At 43.7% G+C, this 21,991-nt stretch overlaps 1 protein-coding gene across 17 annotated transcripts in view; it reads left to right on the top strand.

The window, feature by feature from the left end:
• Positions 1-9,394, top strand: part of COA1 (cytochrome c oxidase assembly factor 1) — a 112,619-nt gene extending 103,225 nt beyond the window's left edge. For 8 of the 17 annotated variants that reach the window (XM_070265512.1, XM_070265513.1, XM_005609105.4 and 5 more), the window contains 4 exons: positions 1,152-1,251; positions 3,729-3,877; positions 7,590-7,666; positions 9,005-9,394. In XM_070265512.1, the coding sequence (XP_070121613.1) occupies positions 1,167-1,251; positions 3,729-3,877; positions 7,590-7,666; positions 9,005-9,104 (411 nt within the window). In that variant the 5' untranslated portion in view covers positions 1,152-1,166 and the 3' untranslated portion in view covers positions 9,105-9,394. The remainder of the gene's footprint in view (positions 1-1,151; positions 1,252-3,728; positions 3,878-7,589; positions 7,667-9,004) is intronic. The other 9 variants (XM_023638973.2, XM_070265519.1, XM_070265521.1 and 6 more) reach the window with 3 other exon arrangements.
• The last annotated feature ends 12,597 nt before the right edge of the window (positions 9,395-21,991 follow it).

Below are 21,991 nucleotides of genomic sequence, written 5' to 3'. Positions count from 1 at the left end.
GGACATAAACACTTATAGTCATCTTTTCCTTTACTAAAGGTGAAATTTCCGTCTCTGCCCCAAATCTCATTTCTTTTTGGAGAAATGGCTTCAAAGACAGACAAAGAGGAATTTACCTAAATCTCACCTCGGGTGAGGACGCCCTGATGCAGCTTGGGTGGTCACAGCAGACTGGAAGTCCTCAGGAAGACTGACTCACAAATGTATTTTGTTAGGTTTTTTTTGTTTTTAATTGGGGCGGTTGTCAACATTTAGAACTCGGGCAATTTCACATAAAAGACCTCTTGAAAAACTGGAAGATCCTTCCAGACTTGGCCCACATGGCCGCAGTTAGCTGGAGCCGGGTGAAGCTGCCCCTTGGCTGGGCTGTGTGTGCCTCACTTTTCAAGGTCAGCTCTCATTGATGTGACTTGTCTGGCCCTTTGGGCATTTGACTTGTGACCCCCGATCCCAGCCACTGTCCTACTCTGTTTTATGGCCGAGTATCTTATAGCCTTCCAGAGAGGCCCAGGCCGGGAGTGAGCAGTGGTTAAATGGCCACCAGGAAGGAGGATAATTGGCTCCATCGAGGCCCACATGCTGCTCCTAGCCCCACCCGGGCTTTCAGGGGCCAGGAGTTAAGGCCAGGGTGGTATGGGTGTGCTGAATTTGCTGAGCTGGCTCCTCTCCATCTCTTCATTCAGCCTGAAAGTCATGACCACAGTTTCCTCATCCAGGGGGTGGGACATCTTTCAAAATATGAAAGAAAGCAGCCAGTGACCACTCTGGCCCATTCGTAGGCTTACAAGACCAGCTATTGCAGCAAAAGGATAAGCTTCCTGTTTACCAGCCGGCCTGAGACAAAGTGGTTGTGCTTCCTGGCAGTGAGGGACTTGGCACACAGGCTGGGTTCTGTCTGTCAGGACGGCAGGGCTGAATGCTTGCTCTGTGCTCGGCCGTCACCCCCATGGCCTGGGTCCTGGATGCAGGCCACCCTCGGGAGGGCACTTTTGCTTTGGCTCCAGAACCGGCCCTGGTGTTCTGCAAGGAAGCAAATGAGGGAAGGTGGCCTCACCTCCTTGCTCACTTCCTCCTTAGCTTTCCTTTCCCTGTGGGGCCCAATCCAGGCACAAACCTGAATCTAACGAGAAATTCGCCTCTTTTTTTTTAAGTCTCCAGGAAGCAGGATGTCAATGCCTCTGCAGAAACTGGTCCTTTTTGGCAGCGTGGTGGCTGGTGGGAGCTGCACCCTGATATATTACCTTATACAGAGTGAGTGTCCAGTGAGCCGCCTGAGGCGTGGCTGCCTCCTGGTTCTCCTGTCCCTGTTTCTCCATCAAAGGAAATGCTTCCGATGCTTTAAGCAGATCAGAGAAAGGAGGGGAGGGCTGTATTTAGAAGCTGGTACACCATTCCATTGGCTATAGCTTCCCCCTTATTCTGTAATCCCAGTTTTTCCAGGAGCCCCAGATGCAGATAAAAGACCAGGATTCATTTGTGTAAGAAGTCTTGCAAAAAGCAAGGAGATCTGTCAAGATTTCCAAGATTACACGAAGAAGAGAGGGAAGGGGCAGACCAGATGGTTCCCAGGTGGAGAACACTGGCTGTTTCTCAAGTGTCGTCAGCCTGTTTGCCCTCCCATTCTCTGCTGCTGATTGAGTAGAGGAGGAGACCTTGAGCAAGGGACCCTGGCGAAAGCACAAAATAAAAGCCGTCCAGGATGGCAAAACCCTGACAGATGCTGCTTCTAGCCCCACTGTACCCAAATTTGAATTTGTAAAGACAGGCCACAATCATTGTGAGCAGCCAAGACATTTAAGGTCATTTCAATGCTACTGGTTGCGAAGCAGCCAGCAGTTTTTCTAGACTGACTTCTTTGAAGCTCCTTTCTGCCCGCCCAGCTTGGCTTCTCACGCTGACTCTGCAGCGTTTTCACTTCCTGCCAGGGTGTTTCACCAGCAGACAGGCAAACAGAGCGCTGTGTCCTCTCCGCACCTTCCTTCAGAGTTGGCCCAGAGGGCCCTGGGTCTAGAGGTGGCCCAGGAGGAGCATTCCCAGGGATAATGCAGACTGGGATAGCTCAGCCTCCGCTCCCCTCTGCCAAAGGGACAGAGGCAGGACACGAAAGGAATGGGCGCATTTCATGGGCAGGGGACTGACAGCCTTTTCCCCTTAGGAGGCTGGAGTCGGCTCTGCAGCCTCTACCTGCATTGAGTCCCAGCTCCAGCTCTTGACAAGCTATGTGGCCTTGTCGGGGAGTCCATCACCTTCCTGGGCCTCGGTCAGCTTATCTGTGCGATGAGGGATAATATTAGTGCCTATGCAGAAAGTTGCGAAAATTAAATCTCACAACCTGTGAGATATTGAGAATTGTGAGGTATATGAAATACTGAGAACCATGTCCAGCCTTGGAAATCACTCAGTGAAGGTTAGCTGTCTGGACCCAGCGCCTGCTTCTCCTTTGCCTGTCATGGCTGGCACCTCATTTACACCCGCAGCATCCGCTGCTACCTGCCCCATTCCCGGGAAGCCGCACAGGATGGCCTTCTCCCTGTCCTCTCCAGGCTCAAGCCCTTTCCCTTCCATAGCTATGACTGGGCCGTGGAGGGGAGCTCCTCTTGTTGCCGAACCAAAAACTCTACTTGGGAAGCCTGCTTTTGCTCTCTCCCTGGGGCAGCTGGTCATACCTTACACGTCAGGGAGGTGCTTCCTGGAGTTCCTAGATGCCATCGGGCCAGGAGCGTTCCTGAAACTGAGAGTAGTTTATTAGCTTTATCTACATAAATGTTGGCTTAAATCTATAAACTTGACAAATTACCATCTTTATGTCCTGTTTCTTGGCCCATGGGTTTTGTTGTTATTGATATTGTGGTCTATTTTATGCTGGTTTATCAGGACCGTCATCTTAGTGGAAGGAGCAGTGTTTAGAAGTCAAGAGTCATAGATGCAGGCCCCAGCTCTGCCGTGGACTACCTGTATCACTTTGAGCAAGTCATGGAATTGTGGACCTTAAATAGCCAGTTATTTCTCCAGAAAAATTGAGTTTATTCAGGATCAGCAAAGAATTGCAATTAAGGGTCTGCAACCATAGCAAACCACATGCAAGTCCTGAGCAGCAAGGGGAAGAGAAACTTTTCAAGATGGGAAGAGGAAGTTGGGAGGGCTATTGTAAGCAGAGTGCCTTGGAGGAGACTGAGAGTTCCAAGTGTAGTGGCCTTTCATTGGCTGAGTTGTGACCATCTCTCATTGGCCGAGCTTCTTGCCAATCAAGAAGAGGAAGTCTTTCTTCTTCCTGTTGGTCTCTGCTACCAACTTAGGGCAGGAAAGCTCTCCCTTTTCCCTTTCGACCTCAGTTTAATGAGGTTTCTGTTTATTAATTTCCACAGGATCATAGGACTTTAGAACTGTAAGCAAAGTTAGAGAAGATCTGATAGACCCCTCAGATGAAGAAATGAGGCAGTGAAGAAGGCGAGGAAGTGAGGGATGGAGAAGTTGAGGCACAGACGGGTCAAGGACCTTGCCCAGGATCATCTGCCACATCCCCACAGACACTGACTTTCCAGACTTTGGTTTTGAGTCTCAAAAATGGCCAGTTTAGAGTAGATGGTTCCTAATTGTTCTCCCACCCATAAACTGCACATCAGTTTGTTTCCACGCTGTACCTGAATTGTATCGTTTAACTTTCTGCAGAGAGTCCACCTGACCAAGTTCAATAAAGAAAAGTAAATGAACAACTGTCTTTCCCCCAGAAGCTTTTTCCAGGGCTTCCTATTACCAGTCAGCGCTGGAGCAGCTGCACAGCCGCCCCGAGGCTCTGGAAGCTCTGGGCCCTCCCCTCAGCGTGCACTATCTCCACCTCACCGACAGGTACAACTTCGTGGACATTGCCGATGCCCAGGTAACGTTCTCCCTGGGAACTGCAGGCCGGGGTCCTGCGGAAGTCGAGGGTGGGAAAATCCACTTTGTAAACTGCCACTAGGTATTACGTAGCACCTTTTTCAAAAGCACTGTGAATTAATTTATTTTCATACATTTTTCCTCCTTTCCGGGGAGTGGATGTGGAGGGAATGCAGTGTTTGTGCTCATGTCCCCGTCCTGAACCGACGGTCATGGAGGAGTGACCAGTGGTACTTTGCCTTTGCTTCCACTTTGAACTTGAAGTACATCCACAGCCAGTCAACACTCATTCCAACATAAGCAGCTCTCTACACTCCAGTTTTAAAGCTTAGTTATTGACATTGCTTCCATGGAGTGCCAGTCCATTTTATCAGCTGTAGCTTACCGTCTTTTATAGTTCAGCTGATAAAGCTCACCTGAATGTAAAATGCATTAGTTCTGTGTAACAAGTGTGTGGAGCACGTGCTGCGGTAGAGAGAGGATTCCAGGCTGGATGGGGCGTGCAGGGACGTGGAGGCTGTCAGGGAGTTCACAGTTTAGAACTCCGGAATAAGAGAGGCTGACACGACCGCTGTGGTGGAGGCCCAGAGGCCGGGAGCACTGGGAGATTGCTGTGGAGAAGAGGCAGGCCAGGCTGAGCAGCAGCATGCACGCGAAGGCACGTCGCTGTGCTCCCTGCCAGGGCACCTCAGCCGAGGTGCAGGCTGCCGAGGGTGTGGGCAGGTGGGATGGGCTGGGGCATCTCGAGGCCATGACATCATTCTGTGAGGCGAGCGTGCTTGAGTCAGTGGCCAGCAGAAGCCCTGGAGTATTTTGAGGATAAGAGTGAGATGATCTGACCTAGTTTATATTTTGCTATTATTGTTTTTATTATTTTTAATGGCAATAGTTTTATTGGGATTTTTTTCTAACTGCAAAAGCAATTCATGCTCAAGTATTGTGATAAAAATATTTGATCTGGTTTTAAAGAAGGAAAATTGAGGCAGATTAGCAGTGTGCAGGGACTGGATTCAGGGAACCACCTTTGGGAGAGCACTGTGGCCAGGAGGTATGCAGTGGTGAGAGCGTGAGCCAGTGCTGTGCCCTGGAGAAACGAGAAATGGCTGAGGAGGCTGTCCTGGTGGCCCGGTGACAACTGTGGCCAGGTGCTGGGACTGGTAACAGTTTTGTATCAGCAGAGGGATGAGGCAAAGGCGATGCTCTGATGTTCAACGTGAGTGAGTGGGAAGATGGCAGTGCCGCTGAGTGAGACAGGAACCCAGGAGGGAAAAGGGAAGGGGGGATATGTGTTTAGTGCCCGCCCTGTGCCAGATGGCCTTATGTGCTTTGTCACCAAATCCCTCACAGTGTGGTGTGGCTCCTCTGTACTTCCCCATTTCTGGTCACCTGGCTGGATCCTTGCAAGCATGAGAACTCGGAAGGCCAGGGTTTGGGTCCAGTTGTTCACTGTCTCTCAGCACAGAGCACAGGGCCCGGCTTAGGTGCTCAGGAAGCCTGATGGTGCCTTTGCTAAGGGCAGGTTGATGCAGGATCAGTTCCATGATCCAGTGCCCCCTTGCGTGGTTGACGCCATGGTGGTTTTGATGGGGAACCTCCTCTGGTCAGATCCGGCTTTCCCTTTGGCCCAGTCTTCTAGCACATTCCAGCTGTGTGGAGAGGGCTTCTCCCTGGGCTTCCCTGCAGCCCAGGGCCCTTGGCAGCACCAGGATGGTATTGGCTGTGGTGCTGGGTCTGGGCCTCTGCTGCTGCCAAACACTGTGACTCCATGGTGGCAGGAGTTTGCGGTCTGCTGCCCCAGCCTTTGCTCTTCCAGTATATAGAGTATGGTTGACATTCTCTCAGGTTTTTCACTTCCTTCCTTCACAATCAGCTGTTTGTAAGGATGCCTGTATACAGCGCATGCTGTCTTATCCCAAAGTCCACTATTTGTAGTTCCTGTATTTTGTCCAGGGTGAGAAGATTTGGTTGTTCATGAGGTAGTTGTCATGTGGAAGGATTTTTTCCCAAGCGTATATGTGAAATGGTCACTCTTCACGAACACTTTGGTGGCAGACACTCCTGCTTACTCTTTGGCACCATCTGGCCTGTGACGTGCCTTGTCCACTCGCAGAGATGCGCTGCCCAAAGTTCAGATGTTGACCCCTCAGTGTTTGCTGTTCTTCAAAATCCGACTTACTTGTGCCCTTTTCTTTCCCTTTGTTTTTGGTTTTCCTTTAGCATGCAGAGATGCTCAGGGTGTGCTCTGTTGCTTCATTTTATAACCCCCTGAGAAGAGCTACAGCTTGATTCCAAAAGTGGAACCCTGAAGAGTCGTTTGAGTGTGACTAGGTGACTGTGGAGCCACCATCCCAAAGCCTGTGTCTTCTTTAGAATGTGTTTAAATAAGTGAAAGAGAGAATTTTGGAAAACACAAATGTGTGTGTACCAAAGCAGTTTTTTCTCTAGGTGGCATGTTGGAATGGGTGAAATATGCCAGCTCAGCCCATGGAAGTTCCTTTGGCCGTCACCTGTGGCACAGGAGGGCCCTGGGAGGCGCCCGAGGACAGGCTTCCTGATTACCACATTGTGGCCCGTTCTCAAGGCTCAAACCATCTTTAGTTTTCACTCAGAAACCAAAAATACTACATTCAGTGTTTTTCTAAATAGGAGCATTAGCAAGCAGCGGCTCACTCTGAGGCCCCGGGCCCACTCCCCTGGCTCAGGGCGTGGTGGCGTCTGCGCCGCGTCACCAGAGGGATGAGTGCCATCCACGCTGGCTGGGGACACAGACCTAACCCAGAACTCCTTGTCGTCTCTCCCAAATGAGCCTTCACGTACTTTCCGGAGAGCCTGTTCCTTGTTGTCCAGACCAAAGTGTGTACCAATTTGCTGGTAATAGTTTCCCCTTTTAAACAGTGGACTTTTTTTTTTTTTCCTGTTTTATTATGAAAAGTTTCAAACATACAGAAAAGAGGAAAGAATTTATGCTGTGGTGCCCATATATCTGCTCCCTGGATCCTACAGTTAGTATTTTGCTCAGTTTACTTTATTCCACACCTCTTCTTCTAGCCATATCTCTGTTTGTCCATGAACCCATCTCATTTTCAAACACCCTTATGCTCATGAATTTTAACGAATGTATCCACCTGTGTAACTGAAGCCCCTGTCTAGATGGAGACTATTCCCCTCACCCTGGAGGCCCCTCCTGCTCTTCCCAGTTGGTCCCCTCAATCCCCAGCCCCTCCAAAGGCAGTCGCTCTTCTGACATTTTTTTCCAGCGTAGTTTAGCCTGTTCTAGAACATGGAATCATGCATTATATACTCTTGGGTAAGGCTCTTTCACTCAGCGTGTTTTTGATAATTTGTGTTGTTGCATGTATCAGTAGTTTGTTCTATTTTAACAGTGGATTTTTGAATAATTGTTGTAAGTACTAAGAGCATTGAGTTTTGTGCATAAGTCCTCATTGCCAGACAGGAGGCCCTCCTCAATGGCGATCAGTGGTCGATGGCAGTCCTGCCATTGACCTCCTCAAACCATCCAAAGAGGGGGGGACATTTGGAAGGAGACAGAAGGAAAAATCAGGTGAATTCTCCAGCAAGGCTCAAGTTAGAAAACAACCAGATTCTGTGGATAATCACTGGATTTTATAGGGTTAGCTCTAGAAAGCATCAGTTTGTCATCTCTTGAGAGGACAACACCATATCCAATTATATCTCTCCTTTTACACCCCCAGTTGAAGATTCCTGTGTCTGGATCCAAGTCAGAGGGCCATCTCTATGTCAGCTCGTCCAGAGATGCCCCCTTTAAGAGGTATTATGGGAAGGTGGGTGGGAATGGAGAACAGGAGGAGAACCTTCTGATAGAAACAATCTTGATTCCCATTTTCGTTTGTAATTATATGATTACAGTAATGAGAATTAGTTTTTCAAAGACTGCAAAGTTTCATGGCCTGGGCACCAAGCCCGGGCTTTGGCTCCTGGCTCCGTCCTGACATTTCATCCAGGACAGTCTTCTGACGCGTCCTCTCCTGCTGCTGCTCAGTTTGAAGAACTTTACAGCTACGGTGGTCCAGGTCGACAATAATTTGATGCCATGTTACAGCTTCTGACACTGCTGCCTCAGTCGTTACCAGTGAATGAAGGCATGGGTTTCTGTTCCAGAATTATTCATCACATTCTTTGTATAAGCTCTCCACCCTGTTAATTGGCCTTTCTTGTCTGGTTGCCAATAGCTGCATTCACTCACTTCCCCCGGGAAGCCTCGCTCAGAGATGTTTGCTGTTTAGCCAGGATGTGTTTTAATTCCCGAGGACAAAAGGAGCAGGCAGCTCTTAGGCAGCCCCCACCTGGCTTCCCCTGGGCTCCTTGACCCCTGAGCCTGGGCTTAGTGGAGGAGCTGGCCAAGTTCCAGCCAAGAGTGAAAGGTCGACGTGCATTCTGAGACGGGGACTAAACTGCTCCTTCTCTTTCCTGCCGGCCTTTCCATTGACCGGCGCTCATTCATTGTTGAACTTGCTTGACAGTGATGCTGGTTAAGTAACAAGAGCCCGTAATAAAATCTTAAAATGTTAAGGCAGCTCTAACATAAAATACTATTTAAAACATTTTAAGACATTATTCCAAACAACTGCTTCTTTTCCTTTTTGAGCATGTCTTTTGCCTCAGTGTTCCATTGATTAGAGACTATACATTTTTTTTTTTACTGATTTGAATAATTTTAAATATATTTTTTTTTCTTGGTCAGTCTGGCTAATGGTTTGTTAATTTGTAAACAACTTTTGGTTTCGTTGATTGCATGTATTCTCTCTCACTTATTTCTGTTCCAAACTATATTATTTCCTTCCTGCTTCTTGCTTTGACTGCATTTGTTAGTTTTAGTATCTTGTGTTTTCATTTGCATTCATCATCAAATATTTAAAACTTTTCCTTGTAAGTTTTTCTTTGATTCATTGGTTGTTTGGAAGAATATTGTTTGTTACAATTATTTGTTAATTTCCCAAATCTCCTTCTTTTTTAAAAAAATATTTTGTTTATTTAAACTAAAAAAAAAGCTGACATTTCTCCCACTCCGCCTCTGGCACCCACCCATCTGTTCTGTGTGTCTCTGAGCTTGGTTTTGGTTTCTATCCTTTTGATTTCTTTCCGTCAGGTGGCACCTTCAGGAGGTCTTCTTACAGCTCAAGGATGGTCAGCAGATTCCTGTGTTCAAGCGCAGTGCGGAGAATGGTGATGAAGGGAAAGAGGACTGAAGGTGATCAGAAAGACCCGGCTTTCTCCAAGCGTGGCCTTCCCTCATCACCATGTACCCTCCAGGGCCGCCAGCCAGTTTTCCAGCCACCAGGGGCATGATTGTGTGTGCTGGCATATGGTGATTCTGCTGTAATTCTAATTTGACCACAATGAACACTATTGTGGTTTTTTTATTTAATCAGAAAGAAACTCACTCTGTTTATAAGAATTTATTTGAAAGTTCTGTGTATAAAAGCAAAGCACAGAATAAAAGGAATCAGTGTGAATAATAAAATGCTTGTTGACTTTTGCTAGTTCTCATCTTTCTTTTCTTTTCCTCTCCCCACACCCTCCCCATCGTTTTCAGCCCCATCAATGAGAAGACCCGAGGTTTGCTAGCAGTGAAGAGGTTTTTAATTGTTCACATTAGAATGCTGAGGAGGAACTCTACCCTGAATTCATGTTGTTAAGTAGCTTGTGGACATTCTCAGTCATTTTGGAATATTGTTTTTGCTTCATTGTTGTTTTATCTTCTTATTTCTGTTTTAGTCACCAACTGCCTGCCCAGTTGAAGATTTGCGAAATAACTCCTTTAATCCAAACATTTTGAAACCTTAAAATATTCTCTGTGTACGTGAGCACGTGTAAACTAACAGAGGAAAGTCAGTTTAAGGCTGACAGGTCCTTATCCTCCTGCTTTCCAAACGACTGTGCCACGTACTCGAGATTCACCCCTGTGGGTTTCACTCATCCTCTAAGGGGACAGTATTGTGGAGCCAGAAATCGTCCCTGCCTCTGAGCACCAGAGCCTACAAAACCCAGAAATCTGGTACCTTTGCTTTGACAAGGCCAGTGTCACCCTCAGAATTGCCTGCAATCCAGGACGTTCATGAGCTCTTTTCCTACATTCTTAATATTCATTGGAGAGAAGCCTCTTGGAAAATATTAAGCTTAAACACGCTGGTAGAGTACGAGACCTTCAATTGTTGGAAGTTATTTCTATTCTGGAATTTGCTTCTTTAAAAATATATCTTTTTTGAATAGATTATACAGTGAAAACTCTCTTTCCCTGAAGCCCTTTCGCCCGTGTGTTTACTGATAAGTATCGCAGGCTCTACAGTCTTGTAAAATAAATAGTAGATCACTGTAGACAGTTTGGTGCTGCTTTATTCTTTAACAGTTATGTGCTGCTCTGCTGTGTGGCAGTCTCTGCATTGCTTCCTGTCTGACTGTTCTCTGACAACTATCACTTCCTTTCAGTCTTGGCCAGTTTTCTTCTTGCTATGGCCAAATCATAGAAAGCCAGGGCCTGGCTGGGCCCTCTGTTCTGAAGTAAAAGTAAGTAACAATTTTTGTTTGTGTAGAATTTGAATGAACTAAGAGGCTTTTCTAACCCAGCTAACAGGAAACAGTATTATGTAGTGAAAAGATCCTTGATTTCTATTTCAAAGTCACCATCTTGGGTATTTTTTCCAGTTAAGTTTACTTCATGTGTGTACATATTAATGCCTTCATGGGTGACTGTGAACAGGCCAGAGCCTGGTCATCGCAGTCGACGTTGTCTTTCCTTTTCTTCAAGTGCAGCAATGACGTGTATTTGCAGCCCACTACTTCCTGTATCTCCGGTAATCACTTTGACTCAGCTGTTGCCTCCCATTGAAGACATCCTGGATAATGCAGTGTCATCAGAGGAAAAGGCGACTTTTCACCATGAGCAGAGCCGGAGCAAGTGCCCCTGGCACACCCCATAATAGAGACAGGACAGCCCAGTGACTGGAGAAAGGGCTTCACTAGAATTGTAAGAATTATAGATTTATAAAGACTGCGCAAGAGAGATCACAGCTGACAAATGGTAATCTGAGTCCCATGTGCCTCCACTATAACGATGGGCATGGCCACCACTCACAAGTTGTTTACCAGATGGTGTGCTGAGAGGATGGGGAGGGGCTGGTCAGTAACAGTGTGTTATTCCACTGTTCCAAGAGTTTCGAGCAATGGTGCTAAAATGGTGCAGAAGAGAGAGAAAGCTATTAGGAGAAATCCAAGAGGCTGCATGGAGAGTGCCTTGCAAGTAGGAAGAACATGAAACAAGGCTGCAGCAGGGGGAAATGTGAGCTCTCTCCCAGAAATAAGATCCAATTTGGCCAATATATTGTTTAGTTGAAGATAGAGTAAAAGAAAGCTCTGGAAGGGTAAGTTGGCCATAGTGTCAAAGCCAGCGTTAGCATTTTGCATGTAGCTTGTGGCCATCATAGATTTTGAAGTAAGTATATAATTCTACTGTTCAAAGAGGTCTAAGAGCCTGTGCTGAATGTGTACTGACAAGACCTTTATGACTTTCAAGTAAATCACAAATTTCACTGTCATTTATTCCATTTTTCTAGAACTGGCTTCCTCCTACCTCTCTTCTCTCCAGCCATCCACATTCACCAGTCCAGGGATTTAATAATACCTGAGAAGACAAGGTTTTATTACTCCCAGTTTTGGTAAAGTTGCCTACAGCAAGATGAAGCTGAAATAAATTACATACACAAGAAACAGCCAGAACTTGACAGATAGTGGCCTCTGTCCTCTGCATAGTGGAAAGGTCCGGGAAATGCTCAATAGACAGCAGCTCTCGAGCGTTTTCTGAAGGCAAGCAGCCTTAGGCCACTTGACTATTTGCTGTTTTCAGTTTTCCCATATGAAAAATATGAGTAAATATTGACCGGTCGCCTGTTTTACAGGTGAGGCAATGTTTATACTGCTCGTTGGGATGCTTGGGCAAAAGACGTCGTACACACAGGCGGCCTGATGACTGGGAGGGTCAAGAACGAGGTGGAGGGTGATAGGAAAACCTCCAGGCTCCACCCACAGGAAGATTCTTGTCTCCTTAGTAACCAGTTCATAGTCCAGGCTTGTCTTTCGGCTGACTTCAGCAGCGTTGCTCAGTTGAAAGTATTGTCAGGAATGTGTACAGAAAAACTGTGGCATTTTATGATCCAGGGTAGAAAAGTAGGAGATGAAAGTATTAAAAACATGGCGCTCTGGGGCCAGCCCGTGGCACAGTGGTTAAGTTCCGCGCTTTGCTTCCGCAGTCCGGGTTTGCAGGTTTGGTTCCCAGGCATGGACCAGTATATTAAAGGCCTTTTATTATCAAATAATAAGTCTTCAAGGCAGGGATTATTTTTCTTCCATATAACAATAATGCTTATCTTTTAAATTTAGCTACCATGTTACTGTCAGTCACCTTCCAGTCTTAATAAGAAAGTAATTTTTTACTTCCCAATTATTTTTATAAAGTGAGAAAGAAACTGTAGACCAATCTCTCTTATGAATGTTGTTGCAAAGTACTAAATATTAGCAAACTGAATCCAATGACATATAGTAAGTGGTATACTGTATTATTTTTCACAGAATATTTTGGTACCTCTCCCTGGCGGTGCTGTTCTCTACGGGGAGATTATATATTCCTGCCTGTTGAACTTAGGTGGGACCGTGTGAACTGAGTGGAAGTGATAGGCAAGACATCTGAGTAAAAGTTTGAAGTGCCAGCCCTTGGTTCACCACGTTCTCTCTTCTCTCTTCCCTAAGGTCAGTACTGTTCCAGGTGGCGGCTACTCCAAGGACTTGGGTTCTGGAATGGAGATGATGTGTAGCAGAGCTATAGCCAACCCACAATGGGACATGTGGCATGAGTGAGAAATAAGCCCTTATAAGCCCCTAAGATTGGCAGCCATTTGTTACTCCAGCTTATTCTGGCCTACCCTATTAACAATGACTCAGAGAAGTTATTCCAGGAATGCAAGGGTGGTTCAATATTAGGAAATCCTCTATATAGTTCATCATATTAATAGAACTAAGGAGGAAAAATTATATGATAGTTTTTGTGGATACTGAAAGGCATTTGACAAAAATTCATTAAATATCCATATTAAACACAATCAAATGAGAATGGATAATTCTTCTCAAAAGGTGTGTGTGTGTGTATACATACATACATGTATTCCCAAAGCCAGCATCATACTCAATTGGGAAACTACTAGAGGTTTTTCCATTCAAGTCAAAAACAAGATAAGGATGTACTTCAGTCATGTGTCACATAATGTTTTGGTCAATGATGGACCACGTATATGATGGTGGTCCCATTAGATTAGTACCGTACAGCCTAAGTGTCTGTAGGCTGTACCTTCTAGGTTTGTGTAAGTACACTCTATGATGTTCGCACAACGAAATCGCCTAATGACGTATTTCTCAGAGTATCCCTGTTGTTAAGCGATGTATGACTGTATATCCACTATTATTTAACATTGTATTGTATACGACACAATTAGGCAAAAAGTAAAAAATGATAAAAGCAAGAGGCCTAAAAATTAAAAAGGATGAGTAAAGCAATTACTATTTAGTTAGGTGATGTGATTATATATCTGCAAATCCCAAAAGAATCTGTGGAAAGCTAGAGTATTTAGTAAAGTAGAGGACATGGATTAATATATAGACATAATATTTTTCATATGTACAAATAATAACCGATTAGAAGAAGTAATAGAGAACAGATTCTATTTACAAGCTGAAAACAAACCAAAACAGAAACTACTTAGGAAAAAACTGAGCAAGAAATCTGCAAAACTTATATAAGTGCTAAAATACAACAGAAAGCTATAAAAGTAGAACTAGACCAATGGAAGGACATACCATGTTCTTGCACAGCAAGATTTTTCATCATAAAGATGTCAGTTCTGCCCGAGGTACATTTAATGCAATACCAATAAAAATGTCATTTGGGATTTTTTAAAGTTAGACAAACTAATTAATTATAAATTCATTTGAAAAAATAAATAAGCAAAGGTAGCCAGGAAACCCCTGCAAAGGAAGAGGAGGAGGCAGGGCTGGTTTTACCAGAATAAAACAATGAATACTGGCACCTGAAGAGTCCAATGCCACAGGATGGAAAACACAGAAGTATACCCAAGTGCACGTGGACATTTGGTTATGATAAAGGCAGCATCTAAATCGGGGAGGGAGGGGAAGACATTTGAAAATCATGTTGGAACAACTTGATAGCTAAATGCAAAAAGATAAAATTGGATCCACTGCTCACCATACGAATTCCAAATGGATCAAAGATCTAAATGTAAAAATGAAACCATCTCAGTACTGGCAGAAAATTATGGGTGAATTCTTTTATGACCCGGAAGAGGAGAAACCTTCCTAACCATGATTCATTATGTAGAATAAATAAGGGAAATTGATAAAATTGTATAAGAACAAATTTCTGCGTGTCTAAAGATGCCAAAAGCAAATGATAAACTGGGGAAAATATTTACAATTTCAATCACCAAAGTTAATATCCCTAATTTGTAAAGAGCAAAAATTGAGAAAAACAATAAGCCAATAGAAAAATGGACAAAAGAGACTAATGAATTCACAGAAAAGAAATGCAAGTGACTCTTAAACAGTTAAAAATGCTCAACTTCACTCTTAAAAAGAATGCAAATTAAAACTACAGGGAGACTCCATTTTTCTTCTTCAAATTGGCAGTAATTCCTACATTTGGGAACCTATTTTCTTGGCAGGCTCTGGGGAAACAGGCACTCTTAAATTGCTGGTGGGAACACAAAATAATAGAATTCCTGCGGGGGGGAATTTGACAATATCTAGAAGAATTTCATGAACATTTACCATTAGACCCAGCAGTCCCACATCTCAGACTCTACTGCAAAGATACGCTGGCAAAAATATAAAATGCATTTACATAAGATTATTCAATGCAAAATATTTGTAATAGCAAGAACCTGGAAACAACCCAAATATAACCCAATTGTCCATCAATAGAGAACTGGTTGAATACACTTTGATACCTCTGCACAATTGAGGAGTCTGTACTTGTGAAAAGGAATTTTACATATACGTAAATATATATCTATGTATACACATGTGAACATTAGCTTGTCTTTTCAAAAAGAAATAATGGAAGAACAACTAAAATCAGTAAAAGTACAGTTATGTGTTGCTTAATGACTGGGATACATTCTGAGAAATGCGATGTCAGATGAGTTTGTCGTATGAATATCAAAGCGTGTCTCACCCAAACCTAGAGGGCGTAGCCTACTACACACCAAGGCTGCATGGCGCTAGTTTTATGGGGCCACTGTTGTATATACGGTTCGTCCTTGACAGAAACGTTGTTATGTGACGCTTGACTGTAGTTACCTTAGAGGAAGCAGACAGACAGCAAGAGGATACAGGGCGGGAATGGTGATGGAAGCAGCAGTTCCCTGATGTCCCTTATTTTACAGTTTTGACTTTGAAACCATGCTGTTTTGTTTTTCCATAATTTAAAAATAAAATCACTGAAAAATCTTTAAAGTATTTTTTAAAATATTGAAACAAATGAAACATACAGAGAAGAAATATTTCAGGTTTCTCAACATCCTCGCTGAGATCTTGCCTGAGGGCAAAAAGAAACCCCAGGAAATCTTAAACTACAGTAAGTGGCCTAGGTTAGCACACAACACACACACACACACACACACACACACACACACACACACACACACACAGACATTCAGGACTTCCTGCACACAACACACACACACACACACACACACACACACACACACACACACACAGACATTCAGGACTTCCTCCTGTCCGCAATTGTAACTCCCTTCACCAGAGAGAAACTTGGCGCTCATTATTTTAGGTATATTTACCAATTTGCTCAAGTCTAGAATATTACTAAAGGGAGTTCTGGAATTGTTAATGGTATAAAGAAAAAACTAACTAGAGTTCAAGTTTTTTTTACATTTTTGAAGGTAAATTTTACTACAGTGAGATGCACAGATCTTAAAGTGTACAATTCCATGTATTTTTACAAATGTTTGTACCCATGTAATCGGTACTCTATTAAGATAGCGATCATTTCCATCGGCCCAGAAAATTCCCTCGGGCTCCTCTAGTCAAGTGTCTGATCCTGCTCTGCCCCAGAGGGAACCATGTATTGATTTTTTTCACCATAAATTTATTTTTGGTGCTTGAGATTTGCTTTAAAATACTCTACACATTGATGAATCTACATGACAAAACTGTAATGTTGAAACTGGTTGATGGGTACATGGAGGTGTATCTTACTGTTTTCTCTTCTTCTGTGAAGTTTTGAAATTGTTTATTTTCTATGATAAGTAATTTTTCGGTGTTAGTTCAGGCGTAGTCTACTGAGTAAGGCCACCAGAACTCTCTTTACCTTCCTTTGTGAATTGTTATCAGAGACCTTGAGTTTTTTCAAAGTAAGAGAGAAATTAGACAAGTACCAGGGCATCTCAGGCAAAAGCTCTTTCTCCCCAAAATCCACACCGCCTCCCCCTCCCCAGACTTTTCTCAGAAAGCAAGTGATTTCATCGAAGTCAGGGAGGAAACTGTGGCAGGGATTTGCTTTAATGTGGTGTCTTGACAAAATAGTTGAGAAATTACATCAGCAAGATTTACTCAACAGCTCAAAGAAGGCGGCTTTTAATATTAAGCATTTTTAATATACAATTAATAATAAATGCAAACTACTTGTCACAAAAGTCTCCACTTGTTTACCCAATAATCCTTTATCAAGGTGGGTGGTAGATTACTTACATAGGATGGTTTATTCTTCCCAGTTTCAGCTGGGTGATTTAAATGAGGATAAGATAGCATCAGGAAGGATACTTTTAAAAGAAAACGTCTAAGGGAATTTATGCGACTCACTGACAAGATACTTAAAGGCCGCGAGCATCTCACAGGGAGAGACAGTGTTGCTCTCTGCTTCCCTGAAGCACGGGATGAGGGCGACAGCTCAGTGCACCGCAAAATGACAAGAGCCCCAAAAAGGGACAGGGAATAAAGCACGGCGAATTTGGGAGTCACTGAAACGTTAAAGTTGAAGATGATCCTACTGCGTGTTGGGTTTCTTTGTCTATAAAACAGAGAGAATTCCCTGCCTGTGGGGAAACTGAGCCAGGAGCTAAAGCTCTGCGAATGCATCCGGGTTCCGTGTTCTGGACGCTTGTCCCAGGCAGTCCGGGGGCCTCACTTGGAGACTCACCTGGAGAGGCCCAGTTGTTGATGACCTCACCCAGGGCTGGGTTCAGACCACCCTGGTGGTAAAAGTCTTGTGGAATGACTATTAGAATTTGTATTTTTTTAAAACCAGTAAAAAAGCATTTAAAAACGTTAAATCATTTGATTTCTTTTTCATTGCTGTATCAATTGGCATAAAAGTTCTCTTACTTATCTGTCACCTAAACCATTCACCATGTGAAACTAGGAACTGAGATGTCATCCCCAAAAGACATTCATGTAGATTCCACTATTTAATACAGAGAAGCAGAAAAGAAGAAAAATGCCAGATTGTTTGTTCATTACCCTCCAACTGGAAAGAAAATAATGCACTCTTTAATATAATACATTTAATGCAGTTTTTGCTAATTTATATCCCAGTTTGTGTGGTCCCCACTGATTTAGTTTTTCTATAGCCCAGTTAGCTTCTGTCTTTGCCACTGTACCGATTATACCAGTAAGCCATCTCTCAAATTCTACCATCTTGCAAACGTAAATTTTGGCTACGAGAGCATGGTGGTATCAAGATCAGCACAAATTAATCACCACTGCTGTGAAACATCTGCTTTATTCATGGTACTTCAACAGCGTCACCTTTCCACAGACATCAAGAATTATGACTGTATGGGGTCCAGCCCCGTAGCTGAGTGGTTCAAGTTCCCTGTCCTCTGTTTCGGCAGCCTGGATTCATGGGTTTGGATCCTGGGCATGGACCTACTCCACTCACCAACCATGCTGTGGAGCTGTCCCACGTACAAAAAATAGAGGAGGATGTGCATAGATGCTAAATCAGGGCTAATCTTCCTCAAGCAAAAAAAAGAGGAGGACAGTGGATGCTAGCTCAGGGCAAATCTTCCTCAGCAAAAAAATTTTAAAAAATGACTGTATGATAAAATTGCTCTTGTTCAGTGCAGGAGTTAATAGATTAGCTTAAAAGATAAGATTAATTCCTAGTCCTGACATTGAATTTAGTATCTGACGGTCTCTATATTTGCTCAGGTAAAAACTATTAAAAATTTAGCTGAATTATTGTAACTATCATTGCAAAATTTTAGCCAACAGATATTTTTGTGTAACTTAAAAGGTTAGAGATTTTTAAAACTTTGATTTTACTTTTGTCTTGATTTAAGGTACCTGTCATTCCAGGTTCCAGCAGTCCAATGACTCTGTACTCTGATACTGTTACCGCATACTGTGGGTGGGGTGGGAGAAGAGAACACACTTAGTGGTTTGCCTGAACTCGAAAGGAGGGTTATGAAGGTTCACCTGTGGTAAACAATACTTAAAACTGCTTCCATTTTACAAACTAAATGCAAATTAAGCCACTTTCCAGGACCACGTTTTCAGAAAATTCACTATTCAAAACAAAGTAGGAGGGACAAGATGGAGTAGACACACTTCTCCCCATTCTTCCCACTAAGTACAGCTACAAACCCTGGACATACATAAACATAAGACAACTGAAAATGAAGAGAAGGGAGATTGGCTAAGGACCTCTGGACCCAAGTAATAACACAACAGTGAGTTCTCTGGATTTTCCTTTGCCTCATATTTCTCAGACTGGGTGCTGGCGAAACCAGCAACCCAGAAACACCAACGGGAGCAGAGAACAAAAGCCAAGAAAAGCCCGCTCTCGCAAGCCAGAGGACCAGGAAAGAGACAGCCTAGAAAGGCAAACAACTTTTACCCAGTAATTGCCCCACTCTAGCCAGACACCATGGACAAACACATGGCCCCAACCCACTTGGTCAGCAAAGGCCAAGTGGAGCACCCAGACTTCCCCCCTTACTTGGCTGTAATGAGGCCTCCCCCAGGTCCCTGCTGGGGTGGTGGCAGAGAAGGCCTGGGGGGAGCTGGAACTTTCATCCCTGCCTGATGGCACAGCCACCCTGTCGTGTCAGTGGAGGCCACATGGGGAGCCTACACTTCCACCCCCATCCAGTAGGAATGAGCCCTCCCAGCCCCATGGTATCAATGGAGCCCACGTTCTCCTGGGGGAAGCAGTAATGAGGTCCCCCTTGCTCTGCCTGGGTGTCAAAGGAGGCTGAGGGATGAGCCTGAACCTTCACCCCCACCTGGCAGTAGTGAAGAAGCACCGTACAGACCCCACTTCGCCCGCCAGCATGATGTCAGATGCGGCCTGCTAAAGTAGAAGGTGTGAGTAAGACCCAGCGTCTCGTAACAGAAAACGTCCAGTATGTGACGGAAAGTCATGCTTTCATACCAAGAACCAGGGAAATCTCCACCTGAGTGAGAAAGGACGATCAACGGACACGGATGTCGGAATTATCTGACAAGGATTTTAAAGCAGCCATCATGAAAATTTTTAAAAAGCTTCAGTGAGCAATTATGAGCATGCTTGAAACAAATGAAAAAATAGAAAGTCTCAGCAAAGAAACAGGAGATAGAAGAATCAAATGGAAATTTTAGAACTGAAAAATATTACAAATGAAATAAAAATCTCACTGGATGGGCTGAACAGCAGTGTGGAGAATAAGGAACTTGAAGATAAAATAGAAATGACCCTGAACAGAGACAAAACAGACCAAAAATAGTGCTTGTGGGTCTACAACAAAGAGGTCTAACATTCCCAGAAATAGAAGAGAGAGAAAGTGGAGATGAAATCGTATTTGAAAAAAATAATGGCTGAAAAGTTTCCAAATTTGGCAAAAGACATAAACTAATATATTCAAGCTGAGTGAACCCCAACAGCATAAACCCAAAGAAAACGATGATAAGACAAACTTCTGAAAACTGGACAAAGAAAAAAGCTTGAAAGCAGTGAGACAGAAACCACACCTTACTACCCAAGGGAAAAAGATAATTCAGATGATAGGTTTCTCCTCGGAAAGCACGCAGGCCAGAGAAGTGGCACAAACTTTTTCAAAAAGTGCTAAAGGAAGTGTCAACTCTGACTTCTGTACCTGGTGCAATTAACCTTCAGGAATGCAGGGGAAATAAAGACCTTCTCAGACAACGGGAAACTAAGAGAAGTTATTGCTTAAATAGACCTACCCTAAAGGAATGACTAAAGGAAGTTCTTGAAACAGAAAGGAAACGTTTAATGAACAAGAAAGGAGTCTTGGAACATGAGGAAGGAAGAAACAATGGAAACGCAAAAATACGGGTGAATGTAATAGACTTCCCTCGAGTTTTCTGAATCGTTTGATGGTGGAAACAAAATGTATAACATTGTCTGATGTAATACTTTACTCAAACTGGTAAAATGCTGACATCAACTGATCTTGGCTGCGCTGAAACAGCCCCGTATCTTAATTGTGGTGGTTACAGGAATCAACACGTGATAAAATGGCAGAGAACTACGCACACGCGTTGTCCTAATGTCAACTTCCTCGTTGTGATACGGCACTACAGTTACGTAAGACCTATCTGACCTATCTTCCCAACTCCCTGTAAGTCTGTAATTATTTCAAAATACAAAGTTTCAAAGCTGTAGGACAAGATATGAAGGTGCTGCTTTCAAAGGGGCAGGGATGGGGGACAGTCCCCGGCATGAATGTTCCCAGCTCTCTCAGGATTCAACATCTCTCTTCCCAAATATCTTGATTTATTTTCTTCTAGGTACATTTCCCTCACAATTTATTAGAAAGTTATCATTTTAATAATAGACATAACTAAAGAGAGACTAATTTTCATGAAAACTCATCGTCTGTTGAAACTGAGAGAACGTTTTTATGTAAAAAGGTTATGCTACTAGTAACATAATTAGTAAAAATAGTTTAATTTTAGAAAATAAATCCCTTGCTTATTTTAATAAAAACTGTAAGGAACGCAATCAAAGTTGTAAGATTATTGTGCCATGTAAACTGCTCCCCGAAGAACTGTGTCAATATTGGTTTTAAATAGGAAACATCTCCTAAATATTTCAAATATGTTTAGATTACAGGAGCCTGGGTGTTGGCAAGCTTTTTCTGCAAAGGGCCAGATGGTGACTATTTTAGGCTGTACAGGCCCGAAGACCTCTGTTGCACTGACGGAAGCCTGCAGTTTTAGTTTGAAGCAGCCATGGGCAGAAGTCAATGAGTGGGCATAGCTGTGTTCCAGTAAACTCTCATCTACCAAACAGGCAACGAGGGCCAGCATGTGCTGATCTCTGCACTAGCCTAACCTGACGTTACTTATCCTCCAGTGATTAAAAAAAAAAAAATCCACCCAAAATCGTTACACAAAAATAACTTAAAAATTATCGTTACGGAAATTAACTAAAATACAGCCACAGGTAGAGCCAGTGAGGTGAAAGCCCTTCCTAGCAGTGAGGAAAGCTCAACGATCCTGTGCTTTGCTCTGCCGGCAGCTGTAGGATCTCGGGCAAATCGCGCACTCCTCCTGAGACGCGTGCCCTCACCTCTGCTTGCAGAGAACCAGAGCAGAGTGTGCGCTATTCCTCCCCAACTCTGTAACCAGGACTGTGAGTTCAGCAGACTTCCTCTCACTCTTAACAGAACTTGAGACTAAGGCTTTAAATGAAGTTTCAAAAGAAAGGTAGACTAGTGTTTTTCTAAATAATTTATGACGTAGGTCTGATTAAGCACAACGAGCTAAAAATGACCACTGGAAGATTTGCAGTATCCGAAAACAAAACTGAAGTACCAAGACTACACAAAACAGTAGCATCAAATAACAAGATACATAGGGATCAAGTGAACGAAGGATGAGCAAGGCCTCTCTCCACTGAAAAACAGAAAACAGCGCTGAGAAAAAGTTACCATGAAATACATGGAAACAATGTGTTTATGGACTGGAAGACACATTAAGATGTCAAATTAATCCACAGATTCAATGAATCTCAATCACAATCTCTTGAAGCATTTCCAGGGGG

This window comes from Equus caballus, chromosome 4 (assembly GCF_041296265.1).
Source record: "Equus caballus isolate H_3958 breed thoroughbred chromosome 4, TB-T2T, whole genome shotgun sequence".
Lineage (NCBI taxonomy): Eukaryota > Metazoa > Chordata > Mammalia > Perissodactyla > Equidae > Equus > Equus caballus.
The sequence above is the reverse complement of the archived record's forward strand: the minus strand, read 5'-3'. Positions and strand labels throughout refer to the sequence as shown.